We start from the raw sequence: 15,938 nt of genomic DNA on the forward strand, positions 1-15,938 counted from the left end.
GGGAGGAGGCGTGACTACACACAGATGCTGGGGAGGATGTGTGGCTACACACTGGCGCTGAGGAGCAGGTGTGGCTACACACAGGTGCTGAGGAGGAGGCGTGACTACACACAGGTGCTAAGGAGAAGGTGTGGCTACACACAGGTGCTGAGGAGGCGTGGCTACGCACATGTGCACTTTTTATAGAGATAATCCTGGTGATTATCGCATAGTACTATTTTTATTGCCATTTTCAGTGTAAGCAGAGCTTAGTTTTTTTCCCCTAATATTACTTTTAACTCTTTCAGATGTCTTCAATTGTGAAAGTCTTTGCAATTCAGAGGAGAAGCTGTCTCTGTGTTCTTTACACCATGCGTCAAGAATCCTCGTCGCCATTTCCATCATCGTATCGATCGTTGCAATATCCTTGTCCATCCTTCTCCTTGGTAAGTCACACTAAAATATATTACCTCCTGATGGCTGTCCTGTCCTTTGCATTACTGATCCAATCAGAACAACCAAACCAGCAGTGTCCTTGATCTTCTGGGTGCACCACTCAGGGGAAGGGGTACAAAGAGAAATATCCTGCACCTTGCTCCCTGGACTCCAATCCTGACTCAGCTTGCACCTCTTCCTCTGAGTGGTACAGAAGATCATTGATGCTGGTGGTTTCTTCTTTTTTTTTTTTATGAAAAGAAAGGTATCTACTCACATCACAGAGAAGTAACAATAGCATATCGCATATACAGCATTGCATGCCCCGGCAGACATGATTGCGTCACTTCTGCAGACTCTTCTCTACGCGTTTCGCCCAAGCGGATTTCGTCACTGTGGCAACAGAAGTTATATGTTTATGAATTTCTATTTATTTATTTATAGGTATATGAAATTGGATTTGAATTTTTTATGCACTTTACACATTTTTTGATGGTTCATTTGTGTAGGTAGTAATGCAGAGGGCAAAAGCCAGAAATAAGTATTGCAGTGATTATAAAAAAGCACACCTTTCATCCTTGGAACCCTCACCATGTCCATCTCAGAACGTCATCCCCTCCTTAAATTCAGAGCACAGGGAAGCAGCTGCAAGACATTAAATACCACTTGTTCTGGCGCTACTCCCCATGACCGTTGCATGGCTGCAACTGATGGGTAGATTATGCTTATAGTTAGCTATAAGTTTTAGTGTATGCTGAGTAAAAGGATCATTCATATGGGATGAGGGAACATTGCACAAATTTCAATAAGGCCTCATGCACACGCGGGTGGGGGGGCGCCTTCGCACATTCGCGGCTCGGTGGTCTTCCCTACTTTCCGACCGGTGGATTTTCGAAGTGGTTTCCTCAGGGTACAAGATAGAGTTCCTCTCTTACCCTCCAAACAGATTTTTTCCCTCAAACCTTCAGCTCCCTCTGACTCGTTGGGTGGCCCTGTTTGGGGCTGTGCAGGATTTACTGGCACGGGGAGTGATTGTGCCCATGCCCCCGCTGGAAAGTTTTCAAGGGTTTTATTCAAACCTGTTTGTGGTCTCAAAGAAGGAAGGGGTCCGGCCAATCCTGGACCTCAAGGCCCTGAACTGCTTTATAAAAGTTCAGGATGGAATCGGTGCGCTTGTTAGTTGCGGCACTCCATCCAGGGGATTTCCTGGCGTCCTTGGACGTCAAGGACGCATACTTGAATGTTCCCATATTTGTCAGACATCAGAGGTTTCTGCGTCGGGGACAACCACTACTAATTTGTGGCTCTTCCTTTTGGCCTGGCCTCAGCGCCAAGGGTGTTTACCAAGGTGCTCGCCCCAGTTCTGGCATTGCTTAGACAGCGAGGTATCGCTATCGTGGGTTACCTGGACGACCTTCTTCTGAGGGCTGCTTCAAGCTTAGAATTAGAGGTGGATGTGGCGATTGTCATCCAGACCCATCGAAATTTCGGTTGGGTCCTGAACCTCCAGAAGTCAGTGCTGGTGCCGACTCGGCGCCTGGAGTACCTGGCCCTGGTCCTGGATTCCCTAGAGGCGAGGGTTTTTCTCCCCTCGGACAAATTACAAACTCTTCAGGCGGCGGTGAGGCTGCTGACCTCCCGCAGGTGGTCGTCGCTGCGCTTTTGCATGCGAGTCCTGGGCCTCATGGTGGCCTTATTCGAGGCAGTGCCATATGCTCAATTCCACACTCGGGCCTTGCAGAAGGAAATACTGACCAAATGGGACAAGTCTCCGTTGTCCCTGGGTTGTTAAATCCAGGTGGACCGGACGGTCAAGGCTTCCCTGATCTGGTGGCTGAGATCTCCGGCCCTTCAGGCCGGAAAGTCTTTTCTTCCCCTTCAGTGAATGGTGATTACGACGGACCCCAATCTGACCGGTTGGGGGGGTGTTTGGGGTGTCCAGTCGCTGGAAGAATCCCGCCTACTGATCAACGTGTTGGAGCTTCTGGAGATCAAGCATTGCCTCTCCTCATGGTCTCAGAGACTTCAGGGGCGTCCGGTCAGGATTCAGTTGGACAACGCCACGGTAGTGGCATATGTCAACCATCAAGGGGGCAGTCTCGGAGGTCGCTCACATTCTGAGGTGCGCATAGCAGAGCATGCCGGCTCTATCGGCTGTATACATTCCGGACATAGAAAACTGGCAGGCGGAATACCTCAGCCACCAGATGCTGGACCAAAGAGAATGGTCGTTACACCCGGATGTGTTTCAACTCGTTTGCAACAGGTGGGGCACACCAGACGTGGACCTTCTGGCTTCACGACTCAATCGAAAGGTGTTGAGGTTTGTGGCCAGGTCGAGAGACCCTTGGGCCGACACGACGGACGCGTTGGTGGCTTCGTGGGGTCAGTATCGACTGATTTACACCTTTCTCCCACTGAAGCTTCTTCCTCATCTGCTTCGCAGGGTGCAGACCGAGGGAATCCTGATGATTCTAATTGCTCCAGATTGGCCTTGCCGTCCCTGGTACGCCGACCTAGTGCGTCTGGTGGCGGATGTTCCGTGGTGACGACCGAAGCGAGAGGACCTTCTGTCGCAAGGTCCTATACTTCATCCTGCTTTACAGTCGCTGGCTTTAACGGCGTGGCTATTGAAAGCCAGGTGTTGAGGGACCGTGGCCTGTTTGATGCGGTTATTGCTACCATGCTGAGAGCATGGAAGTCTTCCTCTAGGAAGATCTATCATCGTACTTGTAAGGCCTACATCTCTATGTGTGAGGAGCTGAAGTGGCGCCCACGTGTATACTCGGTCTCAAAGATTCTGCTGTTTCTACAGCGAGGTGTGGACCAGAAGCTTGCCTTAAGTACTATTAAGGGACAGATATCTGCCTTGGCCATCTTTTTTCAATGGCCCTTGGTGGCGCACTCACTGGTGAGTACGTTCGTACAGGGGGTTCGACATGTGGCTCCTCCGGTGCGTCCACCTCTATCTCCGTGGGACTTGAATCTGGTCCTCTCGGTACTTCAGAAACCGTTGTTAGAAAACATTGGGGAGATTCCTCTATTGACTCTCAGAAGATGGCCTTTTTGGTGGCTATTACGTCTGTCAGACGGGTTTCTGAGCTGGCGGCCTTGTCTTGCAAGGCTCCTTATCTGATCCTCCACAAGGATAAGGCGATGCTTCGCCCGCAACCTTCGTTTCTTCCTAAGGTCGTTTTGGCTTTTCATCTCAATAAAGACATCGTACTTCCGTCCTTGTGCCCTCGACCGTCGCATCCTAAAGAGGCTGCTTTACATTCCTTGGACATGATCCGAGCTCTGCGGGCAGGGATGGACTGGCCATTGGGACTACAGGGAGTTTCCCGGTGGGCCGATGGCTCAGTGGGCCGGCTTCAGTGACAGCGGACCGCTGCCCCCCTCCGCTCCTCTGTCTCTCCCTTCCCACAGAGCTCACCTCCTCTCCCTCCCTGCAGCGCTCACCTGGGGGAAACAGAGAATCAGGGGGAGGACCAGAGGAGCAGGGGGGACGACAGAGGAGCATGGGGGAGGGGACAGACAGCTGACTCAACAGCTATGGCCTGGGAGTTTCTCACTTTTGCCTAATCTTGTCCCATAAGGGGGGGGGGGGGACCAAACTGATTCTTTGCCCCGGGAGAAATAATGTCTAGCTTCCCCACTGGTACCGCCTATAAGAGTACCAGTACCAACCATTCTACTCTAATAAAGTAGAACGGCTAGTGAAGGGGGAGAGGGGGCTTGGGTGGCCGGGGGGGGGGGGTTTGCGGGAGTTGTCCGGCCGCCATAGGAGAGACATGTCAAAGTGGGCCAGTCTGGATGAAGTCCAGGGCCAAATTTTTGTCCCAGTCCAGCCCTGTCTGCGGGTGTACCTGTCTGCTACTGCTTCGTTCCGGAAGTCGGACTCACTGTTTGTTTTGGTGGCTGGTCCTAAGAAGGGTATGGCGGTCTCATCGAACACCATCTCTAGGTGGATTAGACAGGTCATGATTCAGGTCTATGCCATACGTTGACGGGCGCCTCCATTTCCTGTCACAGCGCATTCTACCCGGTCGATAGGTGCCTCCTGGGCTTTCCGACATCAGGCGTCTTTCTCCCAGGTGTGTAAGGTGGCGACTTGTTCGTCCGTTCACACTTTCACGAAATTCTACAAGGTTGATGTGAGTGCATTGTCGGGTTGCCTGCTTCGGCCGCAAGGTTTTGCAGGCGGCTGTTTAGTGTTGCATCTCCTCTGTTGAGGAGCTCTGGTTATGTTTGGGGTGAAGTTTTGTTTTTGATTGCTGTTCCCACCCCTCGTTTTCTGACACTGCTTGGGGACGTCCCTATTGTCAAGATAATCTACTGTGTCTGTCCATGAACACAAGAGAACATAGGATTTTTGTACTCACCGTAAAATCCTTTTCTCTGTAGTTCATGGAAGGACACAGCACCCACCCCTCCTTTTTATGTTTGTATTGCTTTTTGAGGAACTAAGGATGCTGTGTGCAGGGAGAGGGGTTGTACCTAGAGGGACCGCCTCTTGGGCGGTACTGTACAGTTTAAGGTTGTATTAACACTTTAACAATATTTCTGCCTAGTCCTCTCCTGATAGAAGGGAAATACCCTATTGTCAATATAATCTGCTGTGTCCATCCATGAACTACAGAGAAAAGGATTTTACGGTGAGTACAAAAATCCTATTTTTTTGTTTATAGTGCAAAAAAATAAAACCGCAGAGGTGATCAAATACCACCAAAAGAAAGCTCTATTTGTGTAAATAAAAGGACGTAAATTTTGTTTGGGTGCAGCGTCGCACCTACGCGCAATTGTCAGTTAAAGCGACGCAGTGCCGAATCGCAAAAAATGCTCTGGTCAGGAAGGGGGTAATTTCTTCCGGGGCTGAAGTGGTTTAAAAGCAGCTTTAAAAACGTCCAGTGTGCATGGGGCCTAATGTTTCAACATACATAAATAGTACAATAGGAACAATGTATAGCGCTACTCCTGCCATTACCGGTGATGATAATGAATACACTTCTGTTGTTTTCAGTGCAGTACTTCTACCATCCAGCGGTCCAGCGAGCCTGTCCGGACTACCTAGAGAGTTGTGTCCCTTCTTTAAACTGTTCTCTTACCGATGGTGCCAACCCCTGCCCACCAAGCAGGCAGCCAAGCAACCGGACCCTTGTCAGCGGTGAGGAAGCAGATGATGATAACAAAGTGGATTTTTTAAATATTATTTTTGTATTTTGGTGTAAAAGACTGGTCTGGTAAAATGAATGGAAACCCTGATGAAGATATTGGCCCAGATTCAGGTACGACTTGCGCTTTATTTGCGGAGGCACAGGGCAACGATTTTGCCCTGCGCCCACGCAAATATTTTGCGCTGCCCTCGATTCACGGAGCAGTAGCTCCGTAAATTGCGAGGGTGCGCCGGCAAAATTGCCCGGCGTAAGCGCGCGCAATGTAAATGATCCCGCCAGGAAACTTTCTTGCAAGGACATCATTTGCTTCAAAGTGAACGTGAATGGCGTCCAGCGCCATTCACGATTCACTTACGCAAACGACGTAGATTTCAAATATTCCGACGCGGGAACGTGGGTATCCTATAGCATTGGCTGCGCCTGCTATTAGGATGTGTAACCTTACGCGAAACCCGACGTACGCAAACTACGTAATTTGCGTATGCAGGGCTCGCGCAACGTTGTGAATCGGTGTTAGTATGCAATTTGCATACTATACACAGATCACAATGGGAGCGCCCCCTAGCGGTCATCGCTAGAATGCAGCCTAAAATCTGCGTGGCATAAGAGCCTTATGCCACGCAGATTTTAGGCTGCAGTCGGCGTTACGAGTTCTCTGAATCAGGAGAACTCGTTATGCCGGCGCAAGTCAGCAATTGCGCTGCGTAACTATGGTTACACAGGCGCAATTGCTACCTGAATCTGGGCCATTCTTTATTTATTTGCTCCCTTTTGGTCTGTTAAATATAAATATGTGCAGTGCCGAAAAATTTGTATGTTTCATTCATCTTTTTTTTTTTCAGGTTATTCGTTATGATCGCAATTCGTAAATTCAGACATTTGTAAATTCATAGATTCGTAAATTCGAAAATTCAAAATCTGAAAATAAAAAAAGAGAATCTGAAAATTCGAAAGAACAACTAACTTACTAATAATAACTAACTATTAAATCAGGGTTTGACAAATTTGCTTGGAATCTAGGAGCCAGCTAAAAAAATTAGGAGCCAAAAGACGCACCCCGTCCCGCCAAGCTCGCGCGCAGAAGCGAACGCATACGTGAGCAGCGGCCGCATATGTAAACGGTTTTCAAACCACACATGTGAGGTATCACCGCGATTGGTAGAGCGAGAGCAATTATTCTAGCCCTAGACCTCCTCTGTAACTCAAAACATGCAACCTGTAGAATTTTTTAAACGTCGCCTATGGAGATTTTAAAGGGTAAAAGTTTGTCGCCATTCCACGAGCGGACGCAATTTTGAAGCGTGACATGTTGGGTATCAATTTACTCGGCGTAACATTATCTTTCACAGTATAAAAAACAAAATTTGGCTAACTTTACTGATGTCTTATTTTTTTATTAAAAAGTGTATTTTTTCCCCAAAAAAGTGCACTTGTAAGACCGCTGCGCAAATACGGTGTGACAGTAAGTATTGCAACGACCGCCATTTTATTCTCTAGGGTGTTAGAATGAAAAATATATATAATGTTTGGGGGTTCTAATTAGAGGGAAGGAGATGGCAGTGAAAAACACAGAACTGCTGTTTTGCTAATTGTAATGTAATGTAACCTGTAATGCCAACGGCCACCACAAGATGGCGCCAGATCACAGAAAGAAGCTGAGGCCTGCAGAAGGCCGCAAAGCCGCGGCCTCAATTACCGCCGGTAATTGAGGCCGCGGCTTTGAGCCTTCTGCAGGCCTCAGCTTCTTTCTGTGAAGGCCGCAAAGCCTCAATTACAGGCGGGCGCCAGGTCATAATACAGCCCATACAGACCCCTTATACATTACAGAGACATGACCTGCGGCCCGCGGGCTGCTGCGGCCCACCGGGCATATGCCCGGTATGCCCTATGGCCAGTCCGAGCCTGTTACAGAGGTATAGAATTTTGTAATACTTATTTTTTTTATTATCATTATTTTATTATTATATTTTATTATTCTGTATTGACATGCACTTTAAACTAGCACCAGACAAATATAACAGTCTCTGGCTATGTTGTCAGAATACAGGAATCCAGTGCTGCTGCTGACCGGACAGTCACTGCTGCAGGTGTACAGCGCTCCGGCTGGCCGCTATTACACCGTGTGTCACCAGGGCTGGAAGACCTCCCATGGTTGGACGGTGTGCAGAGAGCTGGGCTTCAACAGGTACTCAGTGCGTCTCTGTCTGTGGGATACAACAACTGAGTGTAATGTTCCTGTTAGATAAGAATTTCCATGGGATTTAGTCATTCTTTCTACTTGGATTTGTCTTTGTAAATTCTCCCAGGCAAATTCAAGAGAGCTCCCTCTCCCCCCTCCTCTCCTGCCAGCTGCTGCGGGCATGCAGGGCAATCACTCCCTGGGGTGGATTCAACAAGCAATTGCGTCTGCGTATCCATAGTTACGCAGCGCAATTGCTTAGTTGCGCCGGCGTATCGACTGCTCCTGATTCAGAGAGCTCGATACGCCGACTGCAGCCTAAGATATGACTAGCATAAGGCTCTTATGCCGTCGTATCGTAGGCTGCATTCTGACGCTGGCCGCTAGGTGGCGTTCCCGTAGTGGTCAGCGTAAAGTATGCAAATTGCATACTAACGCCAATTCACAACCGTACGCGCGCCCTACGTACGCAGTTTACGTCGTTTACGTCCGTCGGGTTCCGCGTAAGGCTGCTCCTGCTATTAGCAGGGGCAGCCAATGCTAAGTATACCCGTCGTTCCCGCGTCGCGACGTTCGAATTTTACGTCGTTTGCGTAAGTGAATCGTGAATGGCGCAGGACGCCTTTCACGTTCACTTTGAAGCAAATGACGTCCTTGCAACGTCATTTGCCGCAATGCACGTCGGGAAAGTTTCCCGACGGAGCATGCGCACTACGTTCGGCGCGGGAGCGCGCCTAATTTAAATGATCCACGCCCCCTATGGGATCATTTAAATTATGCGTGCTTACGCCGGGCATTTTTCAGGAGCGCCCACGCAAATTACGAAGCTACTGCTCCGTGAATCAAGCGTAGCGCAGGAAATTTACGGAGGCGCAGTGTTAAAACGGTACACTGCGCCTCCGTAAGAAATAGGCAAGTCGTACCTGAATCTACCCCATTTAAACAGAAAAGCGCTCAGCACAGAGCACTTCCCATTCATTCACTGTTCAGTGCAGCTGAGGTTGCAGAGAAAGGGACTGGGGAATCTCTGTCCTCAGTCCCTTTGTCCGTCCTAAAAGTGAGACATCAGGGATCTGTTTGGACCCCTGATATTCCACCAAAGCCCCATTAGGGCTTCCAAAAAAATAAATAATAATAGATAAAATTGTAAATAAAAAATTCAAATAAAAAACTACTTGGTATGGTGTGAATTACTGCGCTGCTAAGTGTATGTATCAAGCTGCTGAACACAGCTACTGAAAAGTAGCCGACAGCGTCCTCTGCCCTATTGACACTAATCTCTGCCTTAACCACTTAACCCCTGGACCATATTGCTGGTCAAAGACCAGAGCACTTTTTGCGATTCGGCACTGCGTCGCTTTAACTGACAATTGCGCGGTCGTGCGACGTGGCTCCCAAACAAAATTGACGTCCTTTTTTTCCCCACAAATAGAGCTTTCTTTTGGTGGTATTTGATCACCTCTGCGGTTTTTATTTTTTGCGCCATAAACAAAAATAGAGCGACAATTTTGAAAAAAATTAATATTTTTTTACTTTTTGCTATAATAAATATCCCCCAAAAATATATAAAAAAAAATGTTTTCCTTAGTTTAGGCCGATACGTATTCTTCTACATATTTTTCGTAAAAAAAATCACAATAAACATTTATTGATTGGTTTGCGCAAAAGTTATAGGGGATAGTTTTATGGCATTTTTATTAATATTTTTTTTTTTACTAGTAATGGCGGCGATCAGCGTTTTTTTTTTTCGGTATTGCGACATTATGGCGGACACTTCGGACACTTTTGACACATTTTTGGGACCATTGGCATTTTTATAGCGATCAGTGCTATAAAAATGCATTGGATTACTATAAAAATGCCACTGGCAGGGAAGGGGTTAACACTATGGGGCGGGGAAGGGGTTAAGTATGTTCCCTGGGTGTGTTCTAACTGTAGGGGGGGTGGCCTCACTAGGGGAAATGACTGATCGCTGTTCATACATTGAACAGAAGATCAGCATTTCTCCCCCTGACAGGACCGGGAGCTGTTTGTTTACACACACAGCTCCCGGTCCTCGCTCTGTAACGAGCAATCGCGGGTGCCCGGCGGCGATCGCGCCCGCCCCTAGTGGCCGCTTTGGGAGCCGACGTAGCTCTACGGGCTCTCGCGCAGGGGAGCCGACCTGCCGCCGTAGAACTGCGACGGCTGGTCGGCAAGTAGTTAAAGCGGGAGTTCACCCATTTATTTAATTTTTCCTCTTTTCCCCTTAGCTTCATGCTCGTTTTGTCTAGGGGAATCGGCTATTTGTTGTAAAATATGAGCAGTACTTACCCGTTTTCGAGATGCATCTTCTCCGTCGCTTCCGGGTATGGGTCTTCGGGAGCCGGCGTTCCTTCTTGATTGACAGTCTTCCGAGAGGCTTCCGACGGTCGCATCCATCGTGTCACTAGAAGCCGAAAGAAGCCGAACGTCGGTGCGGCTCTATACTGCGCCTGCGCACCGACGTTCGGCTTCTTTCGGAAAATCGTGACGCGATGGATGCGACCGTCGGAAGCCTTTCGGAAGACTGTCAATCAAGAAGGAACGCCCATTCCCGAAGCCCATACCCGGAAGCGACGGAGAAGATGCATCTCGAAAACGGTAAGTACTGCACATATTTTAAAACAAATAGCCGATTCCCCTAGACAAAACGAGCAGGAAGCTAAGGGGAAAAAGTGCCCTCTAAGGGTGAACCCCCGCTTTAAAGGGGTTGTAAAGGTAAAAAAAAAAAATCCTAAATAGCTTCCTTTACCTTAGTGCAGTCCTCCTTCACTTACCTCATCCTTCCATTTTGCTTTTAAATGTCCTTATTTCTTCTGAGAAATCCTCACTTCCTGTTCTTCTGTCTGTCACTCCACACAGTAATGCAAGGCTTTCTCCCTGGTGTGGAGTGTCGTGCTCGCCCCCTCCCTTGAGGGGGGAGGGGGCGAGCAGAAGGGTCAGGACGCTCTCTACGTTGCAGATAGAGAAAGGAGCTGTGTTAGTGGGCGTCCTGACTCTCCTGTAGTCCAAAGGAGGGGGCGAGCACGACACTCCACACCAGGGAGAAAGCCTTGCATTACTGTGTGGAGTTACAGACAGAAGAACAGGAAGTGAGGATTCCTCAGAAGAAATAAGGACATTTAAAAGCAAAATGGAAGGATGAGGTAAGTGAAGGAGGACTGCACTAAGGTAAAGGAAGCTATTTAGGGAAAACATTTTTTTACCTTTACAACCCCTTTAAGCACCTCTGCCAGTGTTAAGTGGTTTGTCTCATCCATGAAAACTGGCACATTGCGCTGGAGAGCTTGTGCTTTTGAAAAACAACGGACTTGCTGGCTGGTTCACCATATGAAAATAGAAAGAAAGAAAGCCTAATAAGGAAAACGAATGCAGCCATAACATTTAAGAATTGATAAGCTGCAATATAATAAAGGTTTGCTTTTGGGTTTAATACTGCATTAAAGCGAGGATGTCTATGATTAAATTGACATCAGTGGGACTGCCTGCCTGCAAGGGGGTGCATGGAACCCCCATACGGGTAAACACGCCCCCCGGAACGGGTGCACGGTACAGTACACCCCATGTGAAGGATCCCTTATGTTTGCAGTTTCCAATGGGAGTCCTCTGATTTCCCTTCCTCTATACTTGTAGCAGTGATCAGGGGCGGACTGACAACCCATGGGGCCCCCGGGCAATAGAAGATTATGGGGCCCCCGGGCTTAAGGATGGCCACCACGCCAGGAGGCAGTGCAGAGGCGGGGCAGCTAAAATCTCAGGATTTTCACATCAAAAGCATGTCGGTTTAAGACATGGCAGGGACAGATGTAAAAAAAACACAGGCCCAGATTCTCAAACGAGATACGACGGCGTATCTCCAGATACGCCGTCGTATCTCTAAGTTGCGCGGTCGTATCTATGCGCCTGATTCTTAGAATCAGTTACGCATAGATTTCCCGTAGATCCGACTGGCGTAACTGTGTTACACCGTCGTATCGTAACTGCATATTTACGCTGGCCGCTAGGTGGCGCTTCCATCAAATTCCGCAAATTAGCTAGATACGCGAATTCCCAAACGTACGCCCGGCCGACGCAGTACATTTACGCCGTTTACGTTAGGCTTTTCCCGGCGTATAGTTACCCCTGCTATATGGTGGCGTAAGTGCGGCGTACCAATGTTAAGTATGGCCGTCGTTCCTGCGTCGAAATTTGAAAAAGTTACGTCGTTTGCGTAAGTCGTCCGTGAATGGGGCTGGACATCATTTACGTTCACATCGAAACCAATGACGTCCTTGCGGCGTACTTTGGAGCAATGCACGCTGGGAAATTCCACGGACGGGAAAAACGTCAATCACGTCGGGTCACAGAACATTTACATAAAACACGCCCCCCTGTTCCAAATTTGAATTAGGCGGGCTTACGCCGGCCGATTTACGCTACGCCGCCGCAACTTACGGAGCAAGTGCTTTGAGAATACAGCACTTGCCCGTCTAAGTTGCGGAGGCGTGACGTAAATCAGATACGTTACGCCCGCACAAAGATACGCGATCGGACGTGAATCTGGCCCACAGATTTTTACATACTGTCCCTGGTTTTATTGAGCCTGGCAACCCTGATGGGGCCCCCTAGTGGCATGGGGCCCTCGGTCAGTCCCAATGGTCAGTCCGCCCCTGGCAGTGATCGTTCTGTTCTGACCGTCTCTCTCTATTTCTTTCCCTGTGACAGCAACACAGTATTGTCTTCTCCGGTGTCACTGAACGCGACAGATGCCGCCTGCCTACAATCATTCGCTGTGGTGAACAAAACTCCCGGATCTCCCAGTAACCTCGAGACGTTCCTGAGCCCTGTGTAGGTGACAACCCATGAACACTAGATGGCAGTCTGTACCCACTCGACCACATTTCTCAACCTCTGGACTAAATTCTTCTAGCTTTGAATACAATGAGGGAGGGATGGAACATCCGTCAGTTTGTTATTTTTCTTCTGTCCTTTTTTTTCCCACAAGGAAATATCCCCAAAGTGACAGTTAATCCACTAATGGCAGTTGGCACTGGAACACATCACTCCATTGGGAGAATTTCCCTCTACTCCTGTTCTAGTGGCAACTGTTATATTTTGGATTTCCTATCACATTTTAGGGCCCCATTCACTTGCCTTTTTTCACAGTGGGAACGCGATGGAACGCACCTCCAGCGGCGGGAACCCCCAGCACTGAATGTTTGTAATTAGGGATGAGCTCCGGCGTGTTCGCACACTCCACGTGCAGAGCCCGCCAGGAAGTCGGCACGCGCTGTGCTAATCACAGGCAGGGAGACATTTAGCCAGATTCACGTAGAGTTACGCCGGCGTATCAGTAGATACGCCGTCGTAAGTCTGAATCTGCGCCGTCATATATTTAAGTGTATTCTCAAATTGAGATACACTTATATCTAGCTAAGATATGACCACCGGCGCCGTCGTATCTTAGCTGTCTATTTACGCCGGCCGCTAGGGGCGTGTACGCTGATTTACGCCTAGAATGCGTAAATCAGAGAGATACGCCTATTCACGAACGTACGCTCGCAGTAAAGATACGCCGTTTACGTAAGGCGTTTTCAGGTCTAAAGATATTCCACCAAAAAGATGGCGCAGCCAATGTTAAGTATGGACGTCGGAACCGCAACAAATGTTTTCATTTTTACGTTGTTTGCGTAAGTCATCCGTGAATGGGGCTGGGCGTAATTTACGTTCACGTCGAAACCAATAAGTCTTTGCGGCGTAATTTGGAGCATGCGCACTGGGATACGTCCACGCGCCATTCGTTCAAAACGTCATTTACGTGGGGTCATGCTTTATTTACATAAAACACACCCACCTCTTCACAATTTGAATTAGGCGCGCTTACGCCGGCACATTTACGCTACGCCGCCGTAACTTGGGACGCAAGTGCTTTGTGAATACAGCACTTGCCTCTCTAACTTACGGCGGCGTAGCGTATATGAGATACGCTACGCCTGCCTAACGTTAGGCACGGATACCTGAATACAGCTAATGGTCCCCAGCTCTGCAGCCGCGTATCGGGACAATGTCTCGCTGCCTGTGATAAGTGCAGCGCAGTACCGACTTCCGCATTATCTGCCGCAGTCTACACCACATCCGCCCCCCCCCCCCCGCTGTCTTCTGGGAGACACACAGGTCCCAGAAGATAGCAGGGACCAGTGGCATTGCGCAGCGCGAGTCACACATGCGCAGTAGGGAACCAGGAAGTGAAGCTGCAAGGCTTCACTTCCTGATTCCCTTACCGAAAATGGCGGCGGCAGCGACCGAGGGACGGGTCGGCCTCAGGTGCCGACATCACAGGCGCGCTGGACAGGTAAGTTGTCCTTATTTTAAAAGTTAGCAGCTGCAGTATTTGTACCTGCTGACTTTAAAAAAAAAAATAATAATTACCGGACCTCCGCTTTCAAAATATATGGCTGCCTTGGCAATGCCAAAAGGTTTCCTTGCAGTTGCTCTTTAACCACTTAAGACCCGGACCTTTAGGCAGCTAAAGGACCTGGGCAGTTTTTGCGATTCGGCACTGCGTCGCTTTAACTGACAATTGCGCGGTCGTGCGACGTGGCTCCCAAACAAAATTGGCGTCCTTTTTTTCCTACAAATAGAGCTTTCTTTTGGTGGTATTTGATCACCTCTGCGGTTTTTAGTTTTTGCGCTATAAACAAAAATAGAGCGACAATTTTGAAAAAAATAATTATATTTTTTACTTTTTGCTATAATAAATATACCCCAAAAATATATAAAAAATCATTTTTTTCCTCAGTTTAGGCCGATACGTATTCTTCTAGTTATTTTTGGTAAAAAAAATCGCAATAAAATCGTTTATTGATTGGTTTGCACAAAAGTTATACCGTTTACAAAATAGGGGGTATTTTTATGGCATTTTTATTAATATTTTTTTTACTAGTAATGGCGGCGATCAGTGATTTTTTTTTCCGGTTATTATGGCGGACACTTCGGACACTTTTGACACATTTTTGGGACCATTGGCATTTTTATAGCGATCAGTGCTATAAAAATGCATTGGATTACTATAAAAATGCCACTGACAGTGAAGGGGTTAACATTAGGGGGCGGGGAAGGGGTTAAGTATGTTCCCTGGGTGTGTTCTAACTGTAGGGGGGGGGGGGTGGCCTCACTAGGGGAAATGACCGATCTTCTGTTCATACATTGTATGAACAGAAGATCAGCATTTCCCTCCCTGACAGGACCAGGAGCTGTGTGTTTACACACACAGCTCCCGGTCCCCGCTCTGTAACAAGCGATCGCGTGTGCCCGGCGGCAATCGTGCCCGCTGGGCACGCGCACGGGAGTCGGGGGCGAGTGGGGGGCGTGCGCGCGCCCCTAGTGGCCTGCGCGAGAGCCAACGTATAGCTACGTGCTCTCGCGCAGGGGAGCTGACCGTAAAATGATGGCAGCTGGTCGGGCAGGTAGTTAATAATTTTTTTTTTTTTATAAAAACCTGCAAGACAAAGGCATAATGAGCTGGTAAGCATAGCATACTAGCTCATTATGTATTACTTACCTGAGATCAAAGCCCCTGCAGCCATCCTCGACCCCCCCCCCCCCCCGCAACCCCCCCCCCCCCTCCGGCCCCGGACATCTCTCCCGGAGCTTGCTTCCGGGTATCGCAGCTCCAGCGTTGTGATTGGCCAGAGCCACGATGACGCTTGCGCGCGGCAGCCGCCAGTAACGGCACAGCTAACTGAAGCAGTGGCACGATATGTCATTGCTTCAGTGCGCATGTGCCGATCACATCGGCACATGTAGACACGGGGATATCTCCTAAACCGTGCAGGTTTAGGAGATATCCAGGCTAGCTACAGGTAAGCCTTAATATAGGCCTACCTGTAGCATAAAGTGAGAAAAATGGGTTTACAACTACTTTAAACGTTGTTCATTTGCACAAATTCAATAAATTCTGAAGTACTTTTATTGGACCATTTGTCCCTGGCACCAAAGTCTCTCTGTCCTCTCCCCCTTCTTCTCCCTCACACACGGGTCAGCTTGAATGGAAATTGATTATATATTGAAATCTTGTGTCTTTTATGTCTATTACAGGGAAACGTGCCCAGCTCAGGAGGGGGTGTCACTGCAGTGCACAGGTAAGACATTGATCACTGCCCCCGGTAGCT

General features: G+C 48.5%; 1 protein-coding gene across 2 annotated transcripts in view; it reads left to right on the top strand.

Moving 5' to 3' along the window:
* The window catches only part of LOC120916404 (transmembrane protease serine 3-like), a 57,131-nt gene that overhangs the window by 18,590 nt on the left and 22,603 nt on the right, over positions 1-15,938 (top strand). For both annotated transcript variants that reach the window (XM_040327360.1, XM_040327361.1), the window contains exons 4-8: positions 288-425; positions 5,435-5,578; positions 7,629-7,773; positions 12,493-12,615; positions 15,865-15,908. In XM_040327360.1, coding sequence (XP_040183294.1) covers positions 288-425; positions 5,435-5,578; positions 7,629-7,773; positions 12,493-12,615; positions 15,865-15,908 — 594 coding nt within the window. The remainder of the gene's footprint in view (positions 1-287; positions 426-5,434; positions 5,579-7,628; positions 7,774-12,492; positions 12,616-15,864; positions 15,909-15,938) is intronic.

The sequence above is a fragment of the Rana temporaria genome, chromosome 10, assembly GCF_905171775.1.
Source record: "Rana temporaria chromosome 10, aRanTem1.1, whole genome shotgun sequence".
Taxonomy (NCBI): domain Eukaryota; kingdom Metazoa; phylum Chordata; class Amphibia; order Anura; family Ranidae; genus Rana; species Rana temporaria.